General features: G+C 43.7%; 1 protein-coding gene across 3 annotated transcripts in view; it reads right to left on the bottom strand.

Annotated features, from left to right (window-relative positions):
- FGF12 (fibroblast growth factor 12) overlaps positions 1-22202 on the bottom strand; it is a 142264-nt gene that overhangs the window by 62656 nt on the left and 57406 nt on the right. For 2 of the 3 annotated variants that reach the window (XM_027734272.2, XM_027734270.2), the window contains exons 2-3: positions 17019-17129; positions 9534-9637 (exon numbers count right to left, since the gene is read on the bottom strand). In XM_027734272.2, coding sequence (XP_027590073.1) covers positions 9534-9637; positions 17019-17129 — 215 coding nt within the window. The remainder of the gene's footprint in view (positions 1-9533; positions 9638-17018; positions 17130-22202) is intronic. The other variant, XM_027734273.2, reaches the window with a different exon arrangement.

Here is a 22202-nt window from a genome sequence, read left to right as displayed (position 1 = left end):
ATGTTATCACAGAGGCATTATCATTACTCCTGATTGGCTTGGCCTTGGCTAGCGGCAGGAAGTCCGTCCTGGAGCCGGCTGGCATTGGCTCCACCGGAAAGGAGAAGCTTCTAGCAGCTTCTAACAGAAGCCACCCCTGTAGGCTCCCCCCCAATACCAAAACTCAGCCAAACTAACCCACTACAAGAGGTTAAGGAATAGGAAAAAGGTTGACAGCACTGAGGTGAGCAGCAGAAGCTGTTGGAAGGTGTAACTAAAAGAACAGCAAAACTGCTGCAGGCAAGTGAAATCAGTCACATAAGATTAAGCATGTAATCTAATTGCAAGTAGAAAGGTGATGATACACCATAAAGGGACTAACGGGTATCAGTCCAACTATGTTTACTTGGTTCTCTAGTCCTGCAAGCAGTCTAAGGACAACTGTTGGTGCAGCAGAGTGTTTCATTTAAGTTTGGAAAAGAAGGGCCAGGTCTCAAGTCCAAACTCTGTTCTGAACAATCCTGTCTGGGCTCAGTCTCCAGCAAAGCAAGGATTTCCTTTCCTAATCATGAAGTGGAAGAGGCCATGACTTTACCACTGGAATTCTCAAAATCTCCCCTTTTCTCATAATCCTGCATCCATGATTGCACCTTCTACTCCCACCCGCACCGCACCATCCTGTGGGGCTGGTGGCCATCACAGTGGGTCACTACACACTTCTCTGAAGGGGTCCCGAGCACAGAGGCTGATCAGAATTGCTGATGGCATGAACAGGGATGTGTAAGCACACACAGTGCCCTGCTCGTTACCCTGCGCTGTCACAGCTTCCAGAGTGGTACAAGGATTGGGTGGGGGCAGCTGCCACGAGGCCCCGAGCCAGAGACCCTTCACCGCCCACCATAGGCCCCAAGCACTAAATGAGCTCTGTGTGTGTTTGAGCTCAGGTTATGGTTAATGTGTAAAACAACCCGCTCTGCAGGGCATCTGGGGCACTGGCTAAACCGACTGCGCTGTTGAGGGTCTGGGATGATTGGTAAACCAATGCGCTCTGCAGAGGGTCCACGTTAAAGCTTCTATTGTAACAACTCTCTTGTGTCGTGGTTCTACCCTAAAGAACCAAGGACCCCTCAAGAACGTGTCTGTTCCCACGGTGTTTGGTGGCGTCACCTCAAAACCGTATGGGCCCCATCTTAGAGCCTCCTGTACTATTCCAGAGGGGGGAGGGGAAGAAAAAAAAAAGTCTTAGAGCAGATATTCATTCAAAATTTACAAGTTGACTAATATAATTAAATACTGCTGTAACAACCAGTCAACAGATCTGGTTGTCACTTCCCCTTGAGGCTGACGTTTTCAGCCTTCCAGGAGGGCCAAGCATATTTTTTTATAAAAAGCCATTCCCTGTGCCAGCAGCTGCAGTGGGTGAGCAGGACGGGCTCTGCCTCTGGTGCAGGCTGCTTTCCCACTGCCCTCTAACCCCTGTCACAGGGCCAGCATGCACAGGAGACAGCCCTTTGGTGCACTTCAGATAACATGAGGCCAGATGCAAGGGGTAGGCATGGTCCAGGAGGCCCTGGAGTGTGTCCAAAGCCACGTCCTGCCTGCCTGCTCTGCTGCCAGGATGCCTCTGGGCAATGCTGCTGGCAAGGTGCCCTCCGCTCCTCCCCGTTCGCGCACAGATTGCAGGCTCCCTGGCACAGGCACGCCGGCCATCCCACGCGCTCTGCAGAGCTGAGCCCGCTGTCAGCACACAACACATCACAGCAGTGACAGGCTGCCAGGAGTACAGGCAGATCCCTTCCACCCCATGTTCGGTTTCAAGGATGGATTCATGGCAAGGGAAGATGGGTAGATTTGGAGTTTTCCTTGCAGTATAGAGCGTCTCATTCGGAAAGATGCCAGAAGAGGCAACTGGAAGTGGCTGGTAATCCCCATGGCCCACGTCCCTGCGACAGAGGTAACCAGGGAGCATGGATTCAGAAAAGCATCAAGATGCAATTTCAGCATTTCACTGAACTAGATCTTGTATAAGCATATTTTAGGCCAGGTTCATAACTTCTGCTGTGCACATCTACTCCACCAATTTCAGGAGGTTCCTGTGAGGCACTGTGCCCTGTAACTATAGGTGCCAGAAGTTAACTCTATATCTTGGGATCCATGGTAACATAAATCTATGGGACTTAAATGAATTCCTGTGATTCAGACACCTCAAGAAAATTATTTTTGTTTTGCAAATGCTTAGGCAGGACACTACCCTTGCACAGCAAAGGAGGGATGGTTCAGGTTCCCACCCAGGTCTTTCTGCTACAGACTACATTCCCCACTGCTTCAGCCAGCTTGGCTTGAAATAGCCCAGATAATTTGAGTCTATCTTTACCCTGGAAAACTGCATTACAGTTCAATATTCCCCACTTTTAAATTTTTCTATCACTTGGTTCCCAATTATAATTACATGCACACAGTCAGTAAGGTTTTTAGTTGGATTTTTTAGCCTCTCTCTTGATTTCGCCTCCAGAGCTGTTAGTTCACTCTTCGGCAACAGCACATAATTTCCTAGTTTTATCCATTCTATATTTGAGTTTGGTATTATCAGAAAGGAGATCCGAATCACTTCATTAACACACACCTGACCTCAGCCAAACATATCCTCACTCAAAACTTTTTTTGTCCTCCCTCCACTATAAAATAAAATGTTAATAATAGTCCCACTGTCACCCTGGATGTCCTGAAGTTTTGCCTAGATTTCACTTGTGGAAAACAGACAAGGTATTTATTGTCAAAACAGACACTGGACAAATGGTGCTAAAAACAAGCAAAGCAGTATGGAGACTTTGAGGAAAAGCAAAATATTAGCCAGCCAGAGGAGAGAGAGGAGCTGTTACCAGGCGCTCCTACATCCCCCAGCTAGCAGGATGCAAAAAGAAAGCAACATACAGGACTTCTGCTGTAAATGCCTCTCGAGAAGGACATTGTGCCAGTCAGTTTTTGGTTCTTGCCTGCTGGAATGAGTGCTCCACTTGCACATCATTTCTGCTAAACAAGGAGCTTCACTGCACACTGTCCTATTCTCAGTCTAGACATTTCCTAGAGTTCCTTTCCAAAATCCAACTCAAATATTGTATTGCCATTGACTGTTCTGCTTTGACCTCATTGTTTCCCCTACAGTGGTTGATTGATCACACACAACGCACAGGAGAAAAAAACTGGCAAGGTTTATGCAATGCTACTGGTGCTTAGCACCTGCTCCAAAGGCTTTGCCTACCTGCTCATCTAGGGTTAGGCCTTATATCTAGCCTCAAGGAAATCAGCAAAAGGAACACTGTGCAGAAGATGGCAGCCTCCACTGATTCATCTCTCTGATTTCTATTCTTGCCTTCGATTTAGAGCGACCCATCCCAGCCAGTGTTTTATCCTCCCTCCACACTTCAAGGAAATCATGTGGGATCAAAACGCTCCACCAAAATCTAAACATTTTGTTCTGATTTTATTAGGAATTATAAAGCAATATAAACCACTCTGAAGTTCTTTCAAAATGGGAATCTGTAATACTTCTTTGGGGAAGTATCAAAATGAGATGAGTCAGCACCACCGGAGCATTTTCCCCCAATTTTCTTCCAAAATGAAATTCCAACAGAAGATCATAATGCATCCCAACACTGACAGACCACTCCTCACAAGGAGGAATAGCCCATCCCTGCTGCTCTAGCTGGTGTTAGGTGAAACATAACACATTCCTAAGTATCCCTAGCAACCAAGGCTAAGAGAACTATCTTCTTTTTATTGAAGCTTACTTATCCTTCAATATTTGTATTGCTATCATGTAAGACAAGGAACAGACAGCTAGGAAAAGAGGATTAGTTCCTGCTGATACTGATTTTGTCTTCTGAAGCATCTCTTGCTTGAATAGGCGAAAGATAAGTCTGATCTAACTCATTCCAGATGTGGGTACAAGGTGCAGAGCAGCACCCTTCCCTGTGGGAGCCCCATCACGGTGTTATGCCAGGAAAGTTCAGGGAATACAGGCACCTCAACAGGATGCTAGATGGGAGACCTGCCCCCAAAGAGCCACAGAATTGCACTGTGCCACTCTCCTCATCTGACAAGCAGTCCAGGCAGTGCTGCCAAGGGAGGCTGTATCCATTTCTAGCTCTTAAAACATCCTCAATAGTCCAAGCCCGTGTGTGCCAGCACTAGTCCTGCCTGACTTGCACCAGTCTCACACTGGACAGGGAAGCCTGCTCTGCTTAGAAGGAAAGTAAGACCATTGCAGAGCAACATGGGCAGCAGCACCTCACCAAGGGAGAAGGGACCACTTAACTACTAAGAGCTGTATTTACAAGTTTCCATGTTCCAAGGGTGGCCTGCCAGGGTGCCCGCCAGGAGCTGTATTTTAGGAACACTCGATGAGAGGCAGGAATCTGCTCCTAGGGGCTGGCTCTTCTCAGCACAGCTGCTTTCCTGAACATCCAGTTTGTTCCCATAATTATGAATAAGTGAGGGATGGGAGTTTTGTATCTCCCAGCTAATGCCTTCATGTAGCGAGTCCTTTTAAACAACCAGTGAAGAAGAGTAGATACTCTGGAGAGAAATTAAAAGCACATTACATTGGTCTCCTGCTGTGCTTTGCCTTTGGAGACATTTCTCTCCCTTCACTGACCTGGCTCCCTAATGAGGCATGTAAACTAGGGAATCTCCCCACCAAGTCTGCTTGCTTGCAAGGTTTGCAGAGGGAGATGTCCAGGATACCCGCCTGGCCTGTCTGTACTTCTGACCAAACCAACAAGTACCACTGGAGGTCAAACAAGAATTAAAGAAATGGCATCGGCAGGAGCAGGTTGTACACCCCAAGCATATTAGCAGGGAGAGAATGCAGCATTATTGATTCCAGTCCCTGACCTTGGAATGATGTAAATAGGTGTGCAGCTACCCTAAAGGAGTTGTAGCAAAATAGTTATAGCATTGCAAGCAGATTAAAAACACAGTTAATATACATACTTCCCCAGATGCTTGTTTATCATTATGCAAGACATGTTTATTATGCAAAATGATAAAGCAGAAAAATAGGAGAGGAAAAGAAAATGCAAAGACACACTGAGCTCTTAACGTGACTTGGGTTTTCTCAATGCTGCTTAGATTTTTTTTTTATTGTGCATAATCATTCCCTTATTAGCAGGAATCTTTGAAGTGATTCAGGCTCTAATTTCAGCATTTCAAACTCACAGGTTTATACTGTAAAACCATAGTGAGCTCTCGTAAGCGACCCATTTTTTTTCCTCTGTATTCTGTATCTCTGCTAGGGTTTTCTCAGTCTTTCCAATAAATTATGTATCACAATTTGCTATTTCAAAAATAATTAGAACTCTGAGTTAAACAACAAGGAATATCTGAGAGCAATACATTTCAGAAGATAAGTGTTTTGCACTTGGGGCAAAACCAATCCCAGCTGCAATGCCACTGAATTATACATATCGTCATATTGAGAGCTGCACTTTCAGCGTACTTGGGCAGACCTGGGGAGGCTCAACAGCCCCTTGATGGTGATCTGCTCCAGGAGAACCAGGTTTGCCTCTCAGGCAAAGCACTTCAGAGGCACTCCCTTTCCCATGCCTCTGTGAGTTGTTGAAGGGATAATGGAAAGAAAGCTGGGCATCAAGGAGAAAAACTTCACAAAGGAAGGTTATACAGGAGCGGGAATTAATTTGGTGGTGGAACTATTAACTCCAGACAGACAGTAGAGCATGTTCTGTGTCTTCTCCCATTAAGATTAGGCTGTAAATTCACTGGAGCAGGACGTACCTCTTTATTCTGCGTTTCTCTCTCCTGTGCAACAACCAGCCTTTGGTGGCAGCTTCCCATGGGGTAAGGCACTACAAGTAATACTCACTGCCCTTCATTCATTCTGTGTGTTTATACTTTGGCATAAAATGCTAACAGTGGATCCTCAGGAGAGTCAAGTCCCTCTCCAGAACAGGTGCTTGTGCACCATCAGGGAATTTACGGCTGCTCTACATTATAGGAAATCAAGTAGAAACACACCAATGACTTCACAAACTTGCTATGAAGTTAGTGTTTTGCATCCTAAAGCCAGGTGCCTTCAACCAAGACATGATTTTCTTGTCTACTAAGCACCTAATTCCCATGTAGACCTCAGAGGTGGCAATAACCTAGTTTCTGGGGGGGGGAAAAAAAAAAATCAGGTATCTAGCATAAGTAAAAAACGCACAAGTCGCAAACAGCTGCTTCCCAAGTAAAGAAGCTTTATCATCTAATGCATTTAGGCCTCTGAAGCTGGCTAAGAATCTATGGTTGGCTTCAAACCAGCAACCCAACCCTACACTATCCTTGTCTGAACAGACGAGGTAGGGATGAGGAAACTCATTGCTGAAGGTACCAATGTGGCCGAGCCCTCAAAAGGTCCTGCACGTTTCTACAAAGTGCCATCTCAACAAGCTTGGCTTTGGAGGACTCCGCTCAGTCCTACTTTTGTGCTAATCAACACCAGGAAGACTTTTTCCAAGGGCTGGTTATTCTAAGCCCATTCATTCAAGAGCCCATTGGCCCAAACTCAGAAGGAGCTGGCACAAACCATCTTCGAGACCAGGTTGATAATAGCCTCTGGTTTGATCCAGGGCAGAGGATGTCAGCCAAGATCTCAGCTGTCACACAGAGATTAAATATCACCAAAATAACCCCACAAAACAAAACCAAAACAAATCCCATAGTGACAACACATTCAGTTACAGCATCAATCTGGGCTCAAGAGGAGGGGAAAAACAACAACAACAACAACAAAACAAATCAAAACAAAACAAAACAAAACAAAAAACCAACAAAACAAAACAAACAAAAAAAAAACCTCATTACCCTGGACAATTTTATCTGAAACCAGTCCTGGTTTTGATCACGTTCTAAGAAGCCTTTGCAGAGCTAGGCCTGGGACATACAGCACGGAAAGCAGCCAAGCAACAAAAAAGTTCATTTATCAATGGACCTGTGTGAGTGAACAATATTTATGGGGAATGTTGACCCATTTTTTCAGAAACTCCTCAAAAAAGGCTAGTGAAAAAAAATAGGTACATGCATAGAGAGAACAAAGTGTAGTTTAGGATCTGCTAAGCAACGAACAGGGACGATGTGTCCCCTGGAATGGGCTGCATGGCCAGGGACTCTGATCATCCCAGAGGACGAGAATGTCAAGTCCTACCAAAGCAATTCCTCTGCACAGTCTTCCAGACTGATACAGCCATGCCAAAGTTTGGCTTGGACTGGGATCCTGGTCCCATAACAAAAGCTACAACATCCAAAAGAGACTGTCCAAACAGGTCAAGCTCTTCTCAGATACACCCAGTTCTTTTAAAGCACCCTGGTTTCCTCATCTCTTGTCTTCAGTGTTATGATGGGCTTGACCCACACTCCCTGTTTCTAACTGGCTTTATCTACAAAATTTCTTTTTTCTTGCCCTAAGGTCTGCTTCAAAGCACAGTGAATTCATTGATTTACTGCTCTAAGACAGAGACAGAGTCACTAGTCATCACAAGAAAAGTATTCAAAAAGTTCCATCTCCCTGGAGTAGAGATGGGCCAGTATCATCCATTTACTGTAAATGAAACCTTAGATCATGTTGATGAAATGAATAGTTTCACTCTTATTAGTTCAGACAGATCTGAATGCCATCAAGCTGTGGCATGTAATGAGGTTCACTTCATTAACCAGTGGCCATCATGGTGCATCCTTCCCCATCAGCCTTCCCTGATTACTCAAGAGGGGCACACTCATTGGAAATAAGAGGGTCCCATTAAACCACCCACATTTGAACACATGTATGATCTGGCGCCTTTTCGGAGTTGATATGACTAGCAGATGTGTTTCCTGGACAACATGGTCCTCCTGCAGCTTATCATCTCTTGGTATGCCCCTCCCACCCTTTATATTGTGTCTCACTACTACTAGCAAGAGATGCTTTTCCTCTGCATCATCTCTAATCTCTCAGCTGTCAAAAATTACATTTCCAAGTCTCTCTTCCCTCTTTTGCCCGAGACCCACACCTTTCCCTCCCTTGCACTATTTGTTCAGAAAATGCTGACCTGAAGACCCACAGCTTGGATGTGGCTCTGTGACACACACTGATTTCCTGCAGTCCTCATTTACAGGGCACTGGTGGTACAAGGAGCCAGAACTCTACGGCAGGGCCAGAGCTATGTCCTGCACTGCACAAACTGGCCAAAGCATCAGTCCTGACCCCCTTGACGATGTGCCCAGAGGGAAGCATCCACAATGCATACCATACTTGGTATTACCTTTAGGACTCTGGTACCTTTACAAAAAGAGGAAGTTTTCATTGTTAGTAAACCAATGTAATTTATTTAGGAGCAGTCATTTATGTTTACTGGGCTATGAAAGAACAGGAAGCGTCTGGCATCCACAGAGATCCAGATTGATCTCTCTGTCTCTTCTTGACAAGTAGCCAGCTTTGAGACCTATCTCGCCAGGCATACTAACACATTCACTTGTCGTTTCCTACCCTGAGCTGCTGGGGAGACAGAGCTTTGCTACATCCCCAGGGAAAGGGGGAAGTCCAAATCACGTGAGTGGTACAAAACTGACCAGGAACAAAGATGGATGGTAAAAGTCAGGAAAAATTGCATAGAACAAGTCAAACTTCTGTCCTTTCAGTGGTCCCACTTCCATGCTCACATACACTTTTAAAGCAAAGTAAATGCCTAGACAAGAGCAGAATCTCTGCATTGTAAATTTACACAAAGGCAGATGAGATTAAAATCTTGGCTATACACTGTAAAGCTATCATAACTCTGGAAATGAGAAAAGTATTATTAACTATCACTTTTTACTATGTAGAACTAGAGTAAAGTTATTTGAAGCATAAAAATTCTGGCAAAGGGCTGCCATATTTAATAAATCACCAAATCAATTATTCACTGTGAAAATCAATTACTTACTTCAAATGAGAATCTTATGAATAACTTCATGCCCTTTCATGTCATCTAAGAAAGTTATAAGGAAATTAGTTGGTAAAAATTGCCTCACTTATCTTTTACGTGCATTAAAAAGACCACACAAATACAGGGAAATTCTGCCAACAGAATAGTCCAGAACCATTTTAATGGAGTCAGGGTATTTCTGTGGATTTACACTGCAGTCAAAAAGAGAGCATGAACCATTGGGGAACCACTTATGATCGGTTATCTGGGTGCAACTCAGAAGCAATCCCACTGAGTCCATGCCATTTCATATATGCGAAATCAGAATATAACCAGCCAACTCTACACCATCTCCTCTACAACATGACCTACATTAAATACGTACTCAAAGGAACACAAAGTGTATCTTCACAGGTCAGGAAATATTGCCATGAATCTCCATGGAGACACTTTAAAGTGAATATTGCATCGCCTTGCAGCAGCTCCCCCCGCTCCTGCTTTTAAAGGTTTGGTGATACGTGACCGTTTTCAGAAAAAGCTGCAAGTGCCAGCACAGCCTGCTTCCTCCTGCCCACAAAACTAAACCACTCCAGGACCCCAGCAGTGCAAAGTACTTACTGAGCTGTAGAGATATCCCTCAGCGTTCATGGCAACGTACAGACCTGCCTTCACCCCTTGGATTGCCACCACGCGAAGACCCACAGGAATTAGATTGAAAAGGGCTGTGGAAGGAAAAGAAAAGCAAATTATATGGAGATATCACCCTGCATGACCACTGCTGCTTTTGCCCCAGACCCAGCCCACTCCACTCTTGACTCTTCACAAAAGAGACTGAACTAGAATCAAACATCCTGCTTCCAGCTACAGGAAAGGACTGCAGCCACAGTGCTGATGGTGAAAGGAATTTTTAAAAGTACTGAATTTGGCTGCCTCTCAAATACCTTAACACACCCATCAGTCTGTCTGATCACTGCCTTTGCAATGCCAAGGGCTCATACGTGTTCCCAAGATAGTGCATCTCGATGGCTTTCCAAAAGCCAGCTGAGCTGGGTACTGCACATACATATGACTTTGCCTGTGGCAAACGCAACAGTACAATTTAGTTTAGTTCACCCTGAAATACATTTAAGCCTAGTCACACTTTCTTGCATTTGCCATATGCTAAAAGAGTACACAGACAGTGACCATGGCCAGAAGGTTGCAAATTAACTTGACTGTGTGTTTGCCCATGTGGCCCCAGCTGTCAAGGGAATGAAGAAACTCAGGAAGAGATACTGCTCTAGTCCATGACCTGAGCACTGCTCCTTATTCAGGAGTAGCACTGAACAGGATAGAAGAGGACAAGTTCTTTCAACATTCAATTTTACTGCAGTCTTATTGATTAAAGCATTGCAACCACTTCCTCACAATTAATTTCTTCATTGTTTGACTCGCACCCAATAGATCCTGTATCTCATTGAAAGACCCTTCCCATGAATATATACATTAATGTACTGTCAGGCTTTTGCTACATTTCTAACAGCATGGACTCAAAGAGGAGAGGACTGTCAGCATTGACAGACTGAGCACTGAGGCATTAGCATGGCTTTGTTTCCCCTGAGATTTATAGGACAAGACTATTTAGATGTGGTAGGACCCCTTGTGTTTCAGCTTAAAAAGAGCTAACTAGACCTTGTCCCAGGAAGCTCAAGATATGGAAGGACAGGCACAGGGTCAGGCAGAAACAAGCCTGAACATAATGGAAGTAGTTCACTCAACATCTCTTCCCACACAACCACCCTGAAAAAAGAATATTTTTTCTGGTTCCATAGTCATGAGGTCAGACTGCCCGTGACATGTTCATGAAGCATTTCTCAAGCTTTTTAACACACTCATTTGCAAAAGCCTGCTTAAAACTTCTCAAGGGTTTTGGGGTGTTCAAATGAGCCCAAGGAGACCTGTGAATGGGCAGAGTGCAGAGGAAAGGCTGAGTGACAGAGCACGCAGTGAAGCATTCCTACTCTCCAGCTCACTGTTAAGGACATCATCCTCTAGCTGATGGATTTTATGCATCATTTACAAAGTTTTATGTCTGACACATCACACTGGAGCAAGCACAGTACAAAAGTCTCCACGAGAAGGCAGTTGTGGGAAAAACTCCTCCTTCTCACTGTGCCATCTCACAGCCTCTCCTTCCCTGGGAGATGGACCACTGATGATTTAACATCAGGATAAAGCAGTTTTTGCTGAAATGGCCTATCCAAAATGCTAGAGCTTCACAGGCCAGGCTAGTGTTAATCCTGATACGGCAGGAGGAAACTGAGTTAAGCTCAACATTAAACTCACAACCTGAAAAGACTGGTTCAACGTGCACGTGCCAGGTAAATGCATGGATTTATCTCACCTATAGGATGCTTCCCAAGAACCTACCTCACGTACAGTGTGAATTACTGCAGAGGAGAGAACACAAAAGCGTGTTTGAATTCCTTTTCAAAGAGAAAAACTCCAGAACATTTATATTCAACAAGGAAATAGGAGGGAGTCAAAAAAAAAGAACAAAAAATCCCTGACACCATGGCTTGGTTCTCTCCTTGCAGCCAGGGATTCAGACTACAAAGTCTAAACCAAAGTTCCAGGATTCCCATGATTTCTAAGAGAAAAAGCATAACCCAAAGTGTATGTGAAATGTAATGGAAAAGGTTACATTTGACCTAAATACTTGGTGGATTTGCTTAAAGGTCAGCGATGGATAACTTTTCAGAAGTAAAACCTGAAAAAAGCCCAGGAGACAAAGCCACTTTGCTCCACATATCTACCAGATGTCTTGGCTGAGCTGTTGTCAGGGTTGTCTCCAAAAGGGGATTCATGAATTCCAGTTTCACATGAATACTATTTCTTCCTCAATTCCCACAGAAGACTGGATGACTCCCCCCGGTGAGCTGTCTAAAAGGGAGGTACCTCAAGCCTAGTGAAAAAAAAAACCCTACTCTCAGCCCCTTTTTGTGCTTTTAAGCACCATATTCAGTAAAACATCAAAGCATGTGCTGAAGTCTTACTAAAGCCAGTGCCCACATTTGTGATTTCATGGGAGAATGTCAACAGATGCATATGACAAATGCAGTCTAGCCTGGGTATTCATCCACAATCAACCGGAGTCAAGGACAATGCTACTCTGATACTCTCCCCAGACACGACAAACACACCCCAGTGTAACTACTCAAGTGTTACCTCTCCCTTTCTCCCTACCATGAAGGTCTAAAACCTTTTGCAATTAACAAGTCTATAAACAATTCCCCTTTCCTATATTTTCCTCCTACTGAAAAATGGAGCATATTACTGCTAATAATGAAACAAAATGGGCATCATCATTCATTCCCTACAGCCAATTTGTCTTGCATGGAAAACCCGTGACAGACCACTCAAAGCATTCATTAGGCAGTAAGGTGGCAATACCCAGATTCAGGAGGTGAGAAGTTCCACTTGGAAGCACCCACATGTTTGCAAATCTCTCCTTCCACCTATACATGTAAAGGAGCACAGGAACAATCCAGTTTTGCTGTGTTAAAGCAGGAAGACTGTTGCCAGTTCCCAAGCTCCCAGGGACCCCGCTGCACCCACAGTCATGGCAAAGCACTTCCTGCAAGAACACTGCAGAGCAGGGGAGCAACTGGGCAGGCAAGCATGAGGACACACAACTGACATAGGTAACTGGCAGCCAAAAAATTTTAGGAAGCAAATGTCTTCCTTTATTAAAAAACAGCAGTTTGGGTCAATCAAGATTTTGTAAATTTTCAGGGCTGCACTCAAATCTAGAAACATCTTTGTTTTCATGCTTCCAAATGAATATTTCATCTTGTTTTATAACAGATTTAAAAGCTTATACTGTTTATTGTAAGAATATGAGTGTGTATGGGAAAGCTCATCTACCAATCTCAAAAGCAAAATGTCTCATTTTTTGTGAGGAAAAAAAGTCTGATTAATTTGAAACAGCAGATTTGGAGATGTGGAAAAGGACTAGCTGTGGTAGAGCAGAACTGGACACGGTGTGCTGATGTGAAAAAGAGAAAAATTTAACAATGGTACATTTTCTATGCCATCTGCAGCTTCATGGAATGGACATGCTCTTTTACTTCATGGGCAGAAGAGAGAAAAATTAAGATGTTGAGTATTTGTGCCCCTTTTCCTTCATTACGTCTTCCCATTTTCAACCATCAGTAAATTTATACCTGACCCTGGTTGTTGATGATACTACTTTTAGCACCCTCCAGTCCTACACCCATGAGTACGTTGTCACTGTTATGTTATGGTAATTTATCACCTAAAATCTGAATGCATATTTCACTATGGGTCTGGACTAACTTAATGAGAGAAATGGAAGAGTAAGGAAAGATGTGCCATATACAAGGTGTGGTCCAAGGACGATGGTGGAACAGAATCCTCCTTAATCTTTTTGTGTTTCTGGCTGGAAAGCCCCAAGCAATACCCTAGATATGCTGGGCTGTTTCCACCAGGTCAGTACAGTTCACCCATCCTTTATGCACTGTCCATTTGCCAAGGATTTTCAGATGTTCAGCAGGACAAACAAAGAAGTCCAATTTCTCTCACGAAGGGGCTCAGCCCAGGAAAGAGCAACAAAGAATGCAACCACTAACAGCGGGAGTCCGCCCTGAAAGACCATTTGAGATCACTGGAGCTGGAAGGAAAAGGTACTGCCCTAAGTTCAGGTTCACACATGACATTACTAAGAATGCAAACAGGGGATCCACACACCATGAAATTGCATTCCAATTAAAAGAAAATCCTTCATATATCCCAATGCCAGTAACCAGAGAATGTGTCTCCTTGCTCACACTAAGATGGCGTGCCTTTAACGGCATGGTAGAAGGAACAGATGTCCCAAGTGCTGGCTCAGAGGAAGCTGGCTGGATGCCCATTCAAATGCCATTAGAACCTGGCTCCTAGTTGTTGTGGTTTTTTTTTCCTTTAAGTGAGAGGAGGTGGAAAATAAATGCCATCAGCTTTGAGAACACACATAAAATGGGCACCAGATAATTAATTTAAAAATTGCTTAAATATTAGCAGTTCATCTTGTATAAATAACTGGGTTTTTATTAGAACTTTTAATTGCATCAGACGTATCTGAGGGACACGTCGTGTTTCATTCTGAACATTTATTCTGCCAGAGTAAACCAACCTAATGTATTCCATGAAAATTATACTTCCTTTCATAATGCTAATTTAAATAATCAGTGTGTGGATACAGAACACAAAACAATGCATGGAACACGGTGTTCACCAGCTATTTAATTGTGCTAAGATGACTTCTGCATGTAGAATAGATGGTCATCCAGGGTGGAAAGGACTGTGCTGTGGACATCAAGAGCACCCTTCTCTGCCAGTGAATGCAAGTTAACCAGCCCCTCTCCAGGGGTAGGGAAATATTTATCTAGTCTTTGATGAGTTTTGCTCTTGTACAGACTTTTACCTGGCTAGTCAGGAATCTTCTTGAGAAGTATTTTAAAACAGAAAAGAGCAGAGAAGTAGACCTGTAGGATGTTCACTTAGACAAACAGGTTTTGACTTTCTTCTGGTCAAAAATGGAGATGTTTGGAGGAACAGAAAAGAAAAATCTCAGTCTGCTTTATTTTGACTCTTACAAAGTGAAAAATTATTTTGTTTTGAAGCGTAACTGGAACTTTCATATATTATAAAATGTTCATTCAAACTGAAGATTTATGAAGGAGAGTATGTGGCAAAAAGTTTTAGAAAGTTGAATAAAGCAGAGTCTTAATTTCAGTTTTAGAAGCCAAATATTATCAAGTTGGATTCTTTTCCTCTTTTGAGATGCCCTGAGATCAGGGGATGGGGAATTCTTTGGCTTCGACCTTCTCCCAAAAACTTGTCTGAACTTTGCCAACACAGTCTCTCACTTTGAGCCAGTGGCTTTGCACATTTCAGCAAGATGCCTCCTGTCCCACCAAGCTGCTGAGGAAGGGCTGCCATCTCACCAGATAAATTTACACTCTAAAAGTGCACTTCAGTCCATCTATTTCCAAGTAAGAAGACTGGGTAGAAGTGGCCCTCAGGTACTCGGCACCTTGCCAAACTAATCTCTAACATTTCTGGTGGCATATATAAATCAGTGCTGTTTGGGCAATTGGGGCCCAACCTCAGCCATGGGAACTCAGGAGGTTCCCCTGTACCCACTGAGATACAGCCAGCAGCAGCTTCCCTCATCTCCCCTGTCAGCCTGAAATATTGCAGAACTGCTCTTACACTTTATTCTCCTCAGCTGTTTACCCAAATTCATCTCTGCCCCCATTTAAGCCCATTACTTTGTTGTTCAGTCCTCCCTGATAAATGACGGTAATGAATCCCTGCCATCTCTAGCATATCTTCCCATGTTTTTGACAAATAGGCCTCCAATGGGATTTTCTGCAGCTTGAAAACACCCTATGTCATCTTTCTCTAGGAAAAAGCAGCTAATACAACCCAACACTGGGTCATTACTCACCCACTAAAGCCCGGTGAACTCACCCCATGTTTTGGTGTCTGCCTGAGAGTATCACAAGGCCAGACTCTTCTTGTAGGAGGAGACCTGCTCAGTTCCTCAGAGTAAATGTGTGTGTGTGTGGAGGCCCACAGATTTTCCTGCCTCCACATAAATTAGAAGTTGTGTCATTGCAATTCTCAGTATTTAATTTGTTAAACACCAGCATATGAAAAAGGACTAAAACCTGACACTTGCATATGCTACAGGCCAAGTTTCTGTCGGATGCAGCCTCTTGGGCCGTTCCACAAGGGCTTTCTAGCGATCTGCAGTTTCAGTCACCATCTTCCCAAAGCCCTTCTCATGCATGGAACCCCAGCCCTGGGCTGGCTGCAGCAGGGCAGTCCCACCACAGACAGTGGTCCTGCTACAGCACTCTGCCAGCTTCTTGGGGATGGGGCAAGAAGCCCCTTGCAGCCACCTTGCACCCTTGTCCAAGGGCACATTCAAAGCACAATGTCAGTGCCGTGCTACACGTGTTGCACCCCTACAGACAACCCTCACCTGTAGCCCAGGTCCTATCTTACTGGAGAAATGCTGCTTTTGATCCAACTAGGAGCTTCTTTGAATCAGAGTAAGATTTGTCCCCAAATTCAGCCAGCTCCTCCTTTCACTAAGTACATAAAATTTGCTTCCAACAATCCTACCACACAGATGAACTTTTGTTCATCTCTAGTAATGACTGGGAAGACACCTTCCATGCTGGCCATGTTAGATATCCTTCAGTAGTGGTACAGGAAGCTTCAAACCAACACAAGACAAAATAACACAAGAATTGAGTCCTCCTCTGTTGATGCAATTTGTGGCAACAAGGCTCTGAGCTTAACTGCCCACTCAGAAGCATCAATCTGATGTCTATGAAATGCAGAGATGCTGCAGAAAATACTCTACACCTTTTTTAACCTTTTGAGGAGTTTTGGTATTGACTAAATAACTTCTTTTGCAAAAGGAAGATTGACTACTGCTTTGCATGTATTTAAACCAATACGGCTCCTGGATGTGAGCATAGTTTTTAAACCTGTGTGACTCCACTTTTGCTGGACAGCACGAACCCAACCCCTTTGTACAGGGTATTGGAAGATGACCTCCTTTCACAAGGTCATTCAATACCCTCAGCCTTTACACCAGCCTCAAAGTACGAGGCTTCAGTGAACAGCTGCTTTTCTCCAGCCCAGAAATTCCTGATGCTTGCTGAATTTTTGAGGATAAAATAGTGAAAACAATTTTCTCCTCTTCTCCTTGGAGAGAGAATTCCCCGTATCCTTTACCCACGTGGCATGTGTATAAATATAATCTCCTTTCTCTTCTGGCAGCAATTCAAATCATGGGTTTTATTCTCCACCCCACCCAGATGGCAGTTACAGATTCGGGGCAGGAGGGAAGAAGATCGGAGAGGAAACATATGAAATTATACAGGCAAGATTTAAAGGGGAAGGATAGATAGGAAAAAATGTGCAGAAAACAGCTGTCTTCCTCCTAATTCAATCTTTTCAAAAATGAAGCTGCACAAGTGAGATCCACTAGGTGATGCATTTGATTGTAATTGGATTGCAAAACAGGCTAATTTTTCTTACTGTAGTCACTGTTTTCGTCCTTGGTCCCATCAATTGTACCATCTGGGTGCATCTGCAGGAAGTATTCCTGCTGGCTGAATAACCTTGTCACAATTCCTTTCAGCTGGGGTTCTGCAAAATAATAATAATTATTATTATTAGATATACCAAGTAGCACAAGACCCCACTTGCTTTTCCCCCATTAAGCCATGAGTAAATGTAGAAGTGTTTGGCAGGTAAGACAGCCTTCTGTGATTCCTTTCAAGTATGGATGTAAAATATTCATGTATACACACAGATGTACCGGCAAATAAAATTGAGATCAGATGCGCAGGTAAAACGTAATGCATAGTTGGTGCATTAGCAGAAACAGATTATGGTACATCACAAAGTTACTTACTGTCTTTAGACAGTTTATGTATTCTGGATATGCCACTTATTCAGAAGAGTATTTCCTAGCAGTGTTGCAAAGAATGTGCCCGTTGTTTCTTATTCTGCCTGTGAAGCCAACTACCCTGCTTTCTGTAGGGTTGATTCACTATCATGCAGTCCCAGTTTTATGCCAATGAAAATCCATTTAAATCACTGGTATTATAGTGGTATAATTAAACCCAGAGTAACAGAGTGTCAAATAAGGCTGCATGAGTCCAACTGTGTGGGACTCTAGAAGCAAAATTCCAAAAGGAACAGATGCAAGACATCTCCAAAACTGACCTATGAAGCATTTATGGGCACCTTAAAACACCTCTGTTTTAAAATCCTGTGTGTCCTCCCTTTGAAACCGAATGCCCCACACCCTGGTAGATGAGAATCTTTGTCTCGAGCAGGGTCCTTTCCCAGACCCTGTGTACCATGAGTCACCCATGTCCTGGCTAGGGGCTTCCCTATTAACTCTGCAATATCTTATACCCTCCTGCTGAAAAGGAAAGCACAAAAAAAGCAGAAACAACTTAAACTTCACATGACAGAGGTGTGCAGCTTTACCACCTGTCTCCCTGCCATCCTACCTATCAAACACAAATTAAGTGGTCAAAAATAAATTCAATTGTAATCATTCTAGTCTTAAAATTTGTCACAGGCATTGCTGCTGGAAAGGAAGTGAGGTGGCTACACGTGAGCAGACACACGCTGGGATGACAGAGATCCTCCTTGTGTGACAGGAGGTTGTGGTTTTATGTGACCACCCACCAAAAGTAAATAAATAAGACCTAGTTATTGCTGGCTCAATGGACAGGAAAAAGTCCAGCGTAGCATACCAAAATCTCCCCAGCCTCCTGCCTTTCATGCCTCCAGTGAGGCTGTTTAATAAGCCATAGTCGTTATATAACTGCGGTCACGTTGTGTGTTAAGTGTTTCCATTAGGAGCCCCTGTCTTGCTGTACAGCTCCCCTCCGAGGGAACCCTCAGCCTGCTCTCCTGCACTCACAAATCCTCCACGGCAGCGGGACCTCAGATGCTGACAAGCTGCAGGTGCAAAGGATTTCAGCTTAGAAAACTCCTCCACCAGCCGGGGGAGAGTCAGGTACTATTTCATAGTTACAAAAGCTATGAACTATTTCATAGTTATAAATCAGTGTCAGCAGGTTTCTATGCTGCCTTAAAAAAAGTGATTTTAGTGCAATGAGTGCTGAAGGCAGGCTTTCTCCCAGCAAGATTCAACTCTGGGACAGTAAATAAGTACAATTGTACTGGCCATCTACTAAAAGCTACCTGGTCAAGCCAGTATATGTCAAATTAACACTCAGATTGAGCTAAGTGTTTTGCTCTCTTCTTACCTAAATGAATTACCTATTTTGTTGAATGCAGCAGCTTGATTTAACTTGCTTTTCATTAGAAAAGCACATCAAAGCTAGAGGATATGAAAAGCTGTATTCTCAGGCACAGATGACTGCACCACCCTCCTCAAGCCTGTCCCCTTCCTCCCTGTTATCTAATACCACAATAGTAAAGGAACTAATAGGCACTCTTACGTTACGAGACACCTACATTTGAGTCCCTGAATGAATCTTAGCCTCAATTTTACTCGCTCGTTAAATTTTAATGTTTAAATATTTTGCACAAAATGGAAGAGATCCCAGAAGGAGAGATTTAAAAGATGCTGCTGCATCTTTCTGATGTGCTGGGGAAGGGGAGGGTCTTGTCTTAAAGCCCCTCAAGTATAAGAGGAGTGGAGATATAAGATAACCCTGACCTTGTCTCTTTTCTTGGGAAGACAATTTCGCTACAGGATAGAAGGCCCTTTCCTCCTTTGGAGCGCAAACTACACTTCAATCATGCAAATCATTTTAGAACAACATGAAAATCTCTGTCACTTTTACTGAACAGCCTATCAAGTAAAACATCGACCAAATCTGCTCATTATTAGGAGTGTTATGTAATTTTTAGAGTTTATCAGAACAGCACCCAACCAAGGCAGTCTGACAGCAGCAGAGCTCCTGTGTCTCCTCACTGCACAGATCTTCTTCTGCAGGAGCATCCCCAGCCACACTCATTTAGGATGCCCTGTAGCACCAGAAGACAAATGCCTCTTCCAGTCACCAAAGGATCAGAAAGCACTTCGGAGACATAGAGATCTCTCCTTACCCAGTTTCTGCATTTCTTTGGGTCACTTGCCACAAGAGAGAAACACTGGTGAGCAGCTGCACTTTTGGGTACCCACCTGAATTAAACACCAAAGTAATGCAGAGAGGTGCACAACCAACACTGAGTTCCCTGCTCTAACCCAAAGAGGGCTGGGGAGTTGCCTGGGCTGTGGGTGATTTGTCTCACATAGGACAGGCATCTCTACACCTGAACTGGGCTCTCTTTGCATCCCAAAAAACAACAGGCAAGTCAGGCCAGATCCATAGGGTACCAAAACCACCTGCATCTCTCCAGTTTGAGCAAAGAGACCAGCTCAAACACAAACAGGTAGGCAGGTGACAAACAGCTGGCAGAGTAGCTGCTTCCCACCAGGGAACCTCTTGTCTTATGTCTGGGCATAAAGTGAGATACTGGGATTTGTCAGTCATACAGCAAGCAGAGTGGCTGGGAGGCCTACAGACAAAATTTTAGGTGAAGGCAACTTTAGTACAGAACAAGGATTTACCCATCTTTCTCACTCATTACAGAATTACTACCTGAACACAGAACTGTATAATCACTGGAAAGGAATTTTCCTGCTAGCCCAGAGGCAAAACTCTGCACATGACTTTTAAGAGACCTACTTTTGTCATATCATGTATTTTAACATCAATTCTTTCCATCTACAGAGCAATTTTATCACAGTCTTCCAGCATTGCTATCCCTTATACTGCAGCAATAGCGCTGAAAACCTCAGTTTATAGAAAAAAAACTCAAAACCAGTAGGTCTCCTTGGTAATTAAGGATGGTGGGACACCCTGATAAGTCAGAACAGGAAGCAGAAAGGCAATGAAATAGACGGAGAACTTTTCAGTTTTGCAATAAAAAAAGAGAAGCACCCTTCACAGCAGGCAATATTAACAGTGCTTATTCAAGCACTGGGGGGGGGGAGGGGGGTAAAATAAAACACCCCAATCTTGATACTTTTATTTGCCTAAACTTTCCTCAATGATACTGCTCCAGGCTATAATCAATAAGAGAAAGAAGCAAATCATAAAAAAATGAAAGAAAAAAATGCAGCACAGATAAGAAAAACTCTTCCATGAGCATTTTTGTTCTATAATTCACAGAATTTACCACAAATCAACCTTAAACCTACCCTCTAACCTCAACGCTGTGTGGCAAGGGGGACTCAAATCCTCTTCCTTTTAAAGGAGCAATACTGCATAATACACTTGGGATAAACCTATTCCTCCCACTCAGGCTCCTCTGTACACGCTTCTGTTTTGCTGTAGGAGCACTTTCCCTGCAGAAATGGAACTAAACTGATGTGGACAAGACTTCAACAAAAACTTAGTATTTCCTTAAACACAAAGTCAAATACTTCAGAATGGATTTAAGAAAGATTTATTGCTGCCTTGATCCCAAAGTACTGACTAAACAGAAGAGATTTCCATGCAGTTTGTACTCCCAGTGCAGACTCTACGCTACTAGGTTTCCCATGCAATAGGCAAGGAGACATTTTTACCCCTATTTTATAAGCAATACTGCTATACTTTAGGATGCTTAATTTAAAGAGCCTGTTCTGGTTGCTCATACACAGCTGTTGAGGGCTGGGAAGTGCTGGAGAAAACTCAGTGGATCCTCTCCTTTTGCAGATGCAGTAAGCTCAAATCCTTCAAATGTGGTGATTCCAGAAGACGCCAGGAAAGATCATGCCCAGGAACCATCCACAAGGGACACAGTCACAGTGCAGAACAGACCAGTAACAGCAACACAGAACAAAAGCTAAGCCATGACTCTTTTCCTAGTCTGCAGCATCTGCCAGACTGGGTACTTTCCCTATGGTGAGGGCACAGTTCTCACCTAATGATCCTTCTTAGAGCAACTCACTGCACATCCTCTGAAGGGCATCCTACTTGCTCCCTTTTCCACAGGCCAAATTCACCACTTCTGCCTGTCCTGCTTTTAACTTTCTGAGCCCTTTGACACAGCTGAGGCTAACTAAATCATGATCTGACTGCTAATCTTCTTGCCTCTACTTAAATGGTAATGTGATGCTGCCATTATTCACTTCAGCTGTTCTGTCGCTGAGCCTTAAAGTCATCTCAGTTCACCATGAGCTCTGCTGTGTTTCCTGCCTTATTGTGCAGCTACAGTGTGATTGTCCCTCTCCTGGGGCTTGCCAAGGACATGATAGTTGCAGGGTGCTCACACGTACTTTTGTTTGATCTCCAGGGACACACTCACTAAAGGCCAGGGAATCGCGTCCAAATCAGCTGCTCTGCAGAGTCACATCCCTCACTCTCAAACTGCAGGCATTGCTGAAGGTATTTGCTGTGTGCTATGGGGAAAACAGCAAGAGCATTGACAGAAATATCACTGGCTCTTTAATGACCTTTTCTTTTAGTTCTCCTATTTAAGGTGAATAAGGAACTCACCCCTTAAGTGGAAAATGGAGAACACACAAGCAGAACAACTCCCCTTAATGCAGAGAGGAGCTATGAGGTTATGCAGTATTTAGCAAACCCCCAGTGAGGGCACTAACTCTTGCTTATTCCCATCAGAAAGCAGTGGTAGAAACCCGCGACAGAAACCCTACACTCTTATCACTGTTGTAGGGTAGCTCAATCTGATCCAAAC

Source organism: Pipra filicauda, unplaced genomic scaffold (assembly GCF_003945595.2).
Source record: "Pipra filicauda isolate LSUMZ 115617 unplaced genomic scaffold, ASM394559v2 scaffold404_size635056_pilon, whole genome shotgun sequence".
In the NCBI taxonomy this organism is placed as follows: domain Eukaryota; kingdom Metazoa; phylum Chordata; class Aves; order Passeriformes; family Pipridae; genus Pipra; species Pipra filicauda.
Note: the sequence above shows the minus strand (reverse complement) of the source record. Positions and strands in the feature narration are given on the sequence as shown.